We start from the raw sequence: 7,554 nt of genomic DNA on the forward strand, positions 1-7,554 counted from the left end.
GATCCACAGCACGAAGTTGATGTATTTCCTCAGCAACCAGCACGGATCAGCTCCAGGCATGACAAAGCAGATATAGTCCTCTTTTGGAAGACCAAACAAAGTAGTTTCGCTTTCACAACGAATCACACAGTGCCTTCACGACATGGCAGCGGCAGCAACAATACTACAGCGAGAATAAAAGTTACGCCTTCTTTTTTTGCGTGAACATTTGGGCGGCGTTATGCAAATCTTCCCACACCGTGACGTAGACATGTGGGGGCGTGTTAGAACGAGCCGTTTTAGGTAGGCATGGCTGACTCTTAACTTTTATAAAGAATATCTCTTTGGATTTGAGACTTTAGTCTTTGCAACTTTACAGATCTTCTTTATGCACCAAGAGCTTGTAACACTTCAAAGAGAAAGGAAAAATTGAAATCGCATCATATGACCCCTTTAAATGCAAGATATTTAAAGTGTATCTGAAGTATAGTCGCAATAGCTCCACTTTAGCACAATCAGATTTACTTCAGTGTATCTTTAGTTGGACTTCAGCACTATTTTTGCACAATTAAAGTGCATTAAGCACAAAATTAGTTGTTCCAATTTAGCAGACTTTAAGTATACCAGTTTAGTTGTCAGACTCCGTTCCTGTTTTGTGTGTGTTTTGCTCCCCATGTGTTTCTATGCCCATATTTGGTCCTTCCCGTTCCTGTCCTTATCAGTTGTTCCAGGTGTTCCCCGTCATGTGTATATAAAGTGTTCTTAGTTCGGCGTCCGGTATTGTTTATGTCAACCTCCTCTGCTACGTGTGTTTTCCTGGTTCCCTTGATGTTGTTAAAGTCTCCTTGTTGATGTACTCCACATCTCCTCGTTCCTCACTCCACGCTCCCTCACAGTAGCGTTCGTGACAGAATACCGGACCAAACAAGATGACTGCGGCTGAAGACAGGCTTTGGTGTCTGCGGCAGGGTGGTCGGGAGTTGGAGAGGTATGTAGAGGAGGAGTTCCTAGAGCTCTCCAACCAGGTGAACTGGTTCGACGCTGCTCTCGGTGTCTGTTTTTGGCTGGGGCTGGATGATGATGTAATCGGCTGCGATATTCCCACATACAGTTTTCCCCTGATCAAGTTGGTTAATCATGTCCTTTATTTAAGGAAACTCTCAAAGTAGAAAAGGTTCAGAGCGATCATCATCCAGTCCCTCCCGAAAATCACTGGGCCTCGCCAGCTCACCCCTCGCCAGGACCCTCCACATACCCGGCCAAATGTTCCGACCACCCATCTCCTCCCAGCACCGTCTCTGTCCTCAGCCCAGAAACGCCGGCCATTCTTCAATCAAGCCCGCGGCTCTCTCCAGCCCCCCAGCTGCGCCGATTTCAAACCCATCGGCTGCGCCATTCTCCTCTAACCAAAGGAGGAGGATGAGGAGAAAAAGACTGTTCTCCGCCCTCATCCCAGCACCAGAGCTCGCTCCGGTGTGGGCTCCGGCCCCAGAACTCGCTCTGGTGTGGGCTCCAGTTCCTGAGTTTGGCCCGCGGAGGGCTCCAGTCCCCAAGTTTAGCCCAGAGAGGATTCCAGTCCCCGAGTTTAGCCCAGAGAGGATTCCACTCCCCGAGTTTAGCCCAGAGAGGATTCCAGTCCCCGAGTTTAGCCCAGAGTGGGTTCGAGTTCCCAAGTTTAGCCCAGAGAGGGCTCCAGCCCCCGAGTCTAGCACAGAAAGGGCTCCAGTTCCCATGTCCAGCCCAAGGAGGGCTCCAGTCCCCATGTCCAGCCCAAGAAGGCCTCCAGTCCCCATGTCTTGCCTAAGGAGGGCTCCAGTTCCCACGTCCTGCTCAAGGAGGGCCACAGTTCCTGAGTCAAGCCCAGGGAGGGCCACAGTTCCAGAGTTAGGCCTACGGAGGGCCTCCAAAGACTATATTCTCCCCAAGGATTTTTTTTTGGGGTGGGGGGTAGTAGGGGTCCATCCGTGGTGTCCAGGCTGAGTGCCGAGGCCAGGCTCCCCGAGCTCCCTGTTCCGCCATGGCGTCCTGAACTGTCTGATCCGCCATGGCCTCCTGAACTCCCTACTCCGCCATGGCTTCCTAGTCTGCCATTCTCCGCCATGGCTTCCAGAGCTCCCTGCTCCGCCATGGCTTTCAGAGCTCCCTGCTCTGCCATGGCCTCCTGAACTCCCTACTCCGCCATGGTCCCTGAGCTCCTGAGGTATTCCCCGTATCCCAGTCCTGCACCTGCCTCGAGGGCGCCGTAATGTCAGACTCCATTCCGTGTTTTGTGTGTGTTTTGTTCCCCATGTGTTTCTATGCCCATATTTGGTCCTTCCGTTCCTGTCCTTATCATCTGTTCCAGGTGTTCCCTGTTTAGTTCTATTGATCCCAGTTGTGTCTCGTCATCCCCTCGTCATGTCATGTGTATATAAAGTGTTCCCTGTTCTTAATTCGGCGTCCGGTATTGTTTGTCAACCTCCTCTGCTACGTGTTTTTTCCTGGTTCCCTTTATGTTATTAAAGTCTCCTTGTTGATGTAATCCATGTCTCCTCATTCCTCGCTCCATGCTCCCTCACAGTTGCGTTCGTGACATTAGTATAGTAAAAGTACAATTGTAGAGTATTTTTATTAAGTACATGTATTTGTAGCATACTTAGCATGAAATAAATGTATTTAATGTACACTGTAGTATATTTATCTTTTACTAGGGTAGGACAATAAGAGTACAGATGCACAGTTTCTGAGTTATAAAATAAACAGCAGTCGGTATGATGGCTCTGTTCATTTATATCCCCGTTTTATTTGCAGGTCTTTGGATTTGTCAATAATCTTATTGGTTGTGAGGAGCAGGCCCGAATTTTCAAAGATGAAGTAAGTAATTAGCCTCGTTACATTAGAATTATTAATGGTACTTGCTGAAGAAAGCATCATAAGTATTATTGTGCAAATTAAAATTTTAATAGATTTACTGTTTAGTCATAATGTTTTAGTAGTTAATAATTTCTAAGCGTTTCTATATAGAAATTGTATATATGAAGGCACAATCACATTTAACTTTGCACATTAATTTCTGGGAGGGTGATGCGTCTCAATAGAAAGCTGCAGGATCGGGTATTTGGTTTGAAAGTGTGTGTGTGTGTGTGTGTTGTATCGTGCATTGCTACACTATTGACAATAAATAACTTCAGTATATTGGTAGTGAGTTTTGCATGGGTACACCCCACTAATATTGTCTTTAAAGAACTTTACATATAATATTTCAAGTACGGTGGCCGGGAGGGGACATGTTCCGTTCACTTAATTTTGTCGTGGCCACAAGATGCTATGTTAAGGGAACCACATATTTTACTCGTGGCCATGAGTTTAATGCGTAAACAAAACTGCGTGACCATAGCAACCGGGGATTATCAGAGATGGATAAAACATTTTTACATTAAACATTTCATTTAATATTTGTATATTATTAATATTACAATATTAACTTCTTAGGGCTATATTTCTATATGTATTGTTATATATGCTTTTCCCCCTTTCCATTCGTGTATCGCTTTACCTAATTAACGTTCTGTATAATTATGCTAGTATTTGCTAGCATTAATTTTGTAAATACTGCAAATGCCTGACAATTATGCCAGTAAGTTTTTGACTTTATGATTGTATTTATGCCTGTGTGTGATGGTAAATGAGCGTGTTGTGTTTTCATTTCATTTCATTCCTCAACAAAACACTATAGTATTTATAATTATAGTCTATTAATTAGCTTAAACTGCATTCCAGTAAAAATGTAAGTCCGCATAATCAAGTCAAGTCACCTTTATTTATATAGCACTTTTAACAAAACAGATTGTGTCAAAGCAACTGTACAGCATTAATTAGGAAAATAGTGTGTAAATAATGCAAAATGACAATACTAAACACTCAATTTTCAGTTAAAGACAGTTCATCATTGAATTCAGTGATGTCATCATCCAGCTCAGTTCAGTTTAAATAGTATCTGTGCAATCAAGTTGACGATAACGCTGGAAATGAAGTGCCCCCAAATAAGCAAGCCAGAGGCGACAGCGGCAAGAAACCAAAACTCCATTGGTGACAGAATGGAGAAAAAACCTTGGGAGAAACCAGGCTCAGTTCTCCTCTGGCCAGACGAAACCAGCAGTTCAATTCCAGGCTGCAGCAAAGTCACATTGTGCAGAGGACTCAACAGGTTCCTGTGGTCTTGTCCCGGTGGACTGGGGATCTCTCTCTGGGGCCCATCTAGTTGTCCTGGTCTCCGCTGACATTCAGGGCTGTAGAAGTCCTCTCTAGGTGCTGATCCACCATCTGGGCTGGATACAGACTGGATCCGGGTGACTACGTTGACCTCGGAATAAGAAAAAAACAGACTAATATTAGCGTAGATGTCATTCTTCTAACGATGTAGCAAGTACATCGGGTGTTATGGGAAGTGTTCCCGGTTCCGGTTGACCTAATTAATGCAGCCTAACAATCCTTTAACGGATTTGAGTAATAGAAATGTGTTAGAGTGTTATGTGTAAGCCAGGTTAAAGAGATGGGTTTTTAATCTAGATTTAAACTGACAAAGTGTGTCTGCCTCCCGAACATCCCTACTCCGCCATGGCTTCCTAGTCTGCCATTCTCCGCCATGGCTTCCAGAGCTCCCTGCTCCGCCATGGCTTTCAGAGCTCCCTGCTCTGCCATGGCCTCCTGAACTCCCTACTCCGCCATGGTCCCTGAGCTCCTGAGGTATTCCCCGTATCCCAGTCCTGCACCTGCCTCGAGGGCGCCGTAATGTCAGACTCCATTCCGTGTTTTGTGTGTGTTTTGTTCCCCATGTGTTTCTATGCCCATATTTGGTCCTTCCGTTCCTGTCCTTATCATCTGTTCCAGGTGTTCCCTGTTTAGTTCTATTGATCCCAGTTGTGTCTCGTCATCCCCTCGTCATGTCATGTGTATATAAAGTGTTCCCTGTTCTTAATTCGGCGTCCGGTATTGTTTGTCAACCTCCTCTGCTACGTGTTTTTTCCTGGTTCCCTTTATGTTATTAAAGTCTCCTTGTTGATGTAATCCATGTCTCCTCATTCCTCGCTCCATGCTCCCTCACAGTTGCGTTCGTGACATTAGTATAGTAAAAGTACAATTGTAGAGTATTTTTATTAAGTACATGTATTTGTAGCATACTTAGCATGAAATAAATGTATTTAATGTACACTGTAGTATATTTATCTTTTACTAGGGTAGGACAATAAGAGTACAGATGCACAGTTTCTGAGTTATAAAATAAACAGCAGTCGGTATGATGGCTCTGTTCATTTATATCCCCGTTTTATTTGCAGGTCTTTGGATTTGTCAATAATCTTATTGGTTGTGAGGAGCAGGCCCGAATTTTCAAAGATGAAGTAAGTAATTAGCCTCGTTACATTAGAATTATTAATGGTACTTGCTGAAGAAAGCATCATAAGTATTATTGTGCAAATTAAAATTTTAATAGATTTACTGTTTAGTCATAATGTTTTAGTAGTTAATAATTTCTAAGCGTTTCTATATAGAAATTGTATATATGAAGGCACAATCACATTTAACTTTGCACATTAATTTCTGGGAGGGTGATGCGTCTCAATAGAAAGCTGCAGGATCGGGTATTTGGTTTGAAAGTGTGTGTGTGTGTGTGTGTTGTATCGTGCATTGCTACACTATTGACAATAAATAACTTCAGTATATTGGTAGTGAGTTTTGCATGGGTACACCCCACTAATATTGTCTTTAAAGAACTTTACATATAATATTTCAAGTACGGTGGCCGGGAGGGGACATGTTCCGTTCACTTAATTTTGTCGTGGCCACAAGATGCTATGTTAAGGGAACCACATATTTTACTCGTGGCCATGAGTTTAATGCGTAAACAAAACTGCGTGACCATAGCAACCGGGGATTATCAGAGATGGATAAAACATTTTTACATTAAACATTTCATTTAATATTTGTATATTATTAATATTACAATATTAACTTCTTAGGGCTATATTTCTATATGTATTGTTATATATGCTTTTCCCCCTTTCCATTCGTGTATCGCTTTACCTAATTAACGTTCTGTATAATTATGCTAGTATTTGCTAGCATTAATTTTGTAAATACTGCAAATGCCTGACAATTATGCCAGTAAGTTTTTGACTTTATGATTGTATTTATGCCTGTGTGTGATGGTAAATGAGCGTGTTGTGTTTTCATTTCATTTCATTCCTCAACAAAACACTATAGTATTTATAATTATAGTCTATTAATTAGCTTAAACTGCATTCCAGTAAAAATGTAAGTCCGCATAATCAAGTCAAGTCACCTTTATTTATATAGCACTTTTAACAAAACAGATTGTGTCAAAGCAACTGTACAGCATTAATTAGGAAAATAGTGTGTAAATAATGCAAAATGACAATACTAAACACTCAATTTTCAGTTAAAGACAGTGAATTCAGTGATTCAGTGATGTCATCATCCAGCTCAGTTCAGTTTAAATAGTATCTGTGCAATCAAGTTGACGATAACGCAAGTGCCCCCGTGCCCCCAAATAAGCAAGCCAGAGGCGACAGCGGCAAGAAACCAAAACTCCATTGGTGACAGAATGGAGAAAAAACCTTGGGAGAAACCAGGCTCAGTTCTCCTCTGGCCAGACGAAACCAGCAGTTCAATTCCAGGCTGCAGCAAAGTCACATTGTGCAGAGGACTCAACAGGTTCCTGTGGTCTTGTCCCGGTGGACTGGGGATCTCTCTCTGGGGCCCATCTAGTTGTCCTGGTCTCCGCTGACATTCAGGGCTGTAGAAGTCCTCTCTAGGTGCTGATCCACCATCTGGGCTGGATACAGACTGGATCCGGGTGACTACGTTGACCTCGGAATAAGAAAAAAACAGACTAATATTAGCGTAGATGTCATTCTTCTAACGATGTAGCAAGTACATCGGGTGTTATGGGAAGTGTTCCCGGTTCCGGTTGACCTAATTAATGCAGCCTAACAATCCTTTAACGGATTTGAGTAATAGAAATGTGTTAGAGTGTTATGTGTAAGCCAGGTTAAAGAGATGGGTTTTTAATCTAGATTTAAACTGACAAAGTGTGTCTGCCTCCCGAACAATGTTAGGAAGATTATTCCAGAGTGTGGGCGCTAAATAGGAAAAGGATCTGCCGCCCGCAGTTGATTTTGATATTCTAGGTATTATCAAATTGAGAATGTAGCAGACGTGGAGGACTATAATGCAATAAAGAGCTCATTCAGATACTGAGGTGCTAAACCATTCAGGGCTTTATAAGTAATAAGCAAGATTTTAAAATCTATACTATGTTTAATAGGGAGCCAGTGCAGTGTTGACAGAACCGGGCTAATATGGTCATACTTCCTGGTTCTAGTAAGAACTCTAGCTGCTGCATTTTGGACCAGCTGGAGTTTGTTTATTAAGCGTGCAGAACAACCATCTAATAAAGCATTACAATAATCTAACCTTGAGGACATGAACGCATGAATGAACATTTCTGCATTTGACATTGAGAGCATAGGTTGTAATTTAGATATATTTTTGAGATGGAAAAATGCAGTTTTACAA

At 42.5% G+C, this 7,554-nt stretch overlaps 1 protein-coding gene across 5 annotated transcripts in view; it reads left to right on the forward strand.

Moving 5' to 3' along the window:
- Positions 1 to 7,554, forward strand: part of LOC107564793 (lethal(3)malignant brain tumor-like protein 1) — a 26,910-nt gene that overhangs the window by 16,708 nt on the left and 2,648 nt on the right. For all 5 annotated transcript variants that reach the window (XM_016249946.1, XM_016249944.1, XM_016249945.1 and 2 more), the window contains exon 21: positions 2,770 to 2,832. In XM_016249946.1, coding sequence (XP_016105432.1) covers positions 2,770 to 2,832 — 63 coding nt within the window. The remainder of the gene's footprint in view (positions 1 to 2,769; positions 2,833 to 7,554) is intronic.

This window comes from Sinocyclocheilus grahami, unplaced genomic scaffold (assembly GCF_001515645.1).
Source record: "Sinocyclocheilus grahami isolate Dianchi unplaced genomic scaffold, SAMN03320097.WGS_v1.1 scaffold964.1, whole genome shotgun sequence".
NCBI classification, from domain to species: domain Eukaryota; kingdom Metazoa; phylum Chordata; class Actinopteri; order Cypriniformes; family Cyprinidae; genus Sinocyclocheilus; species Sinocyclocheilus grahami.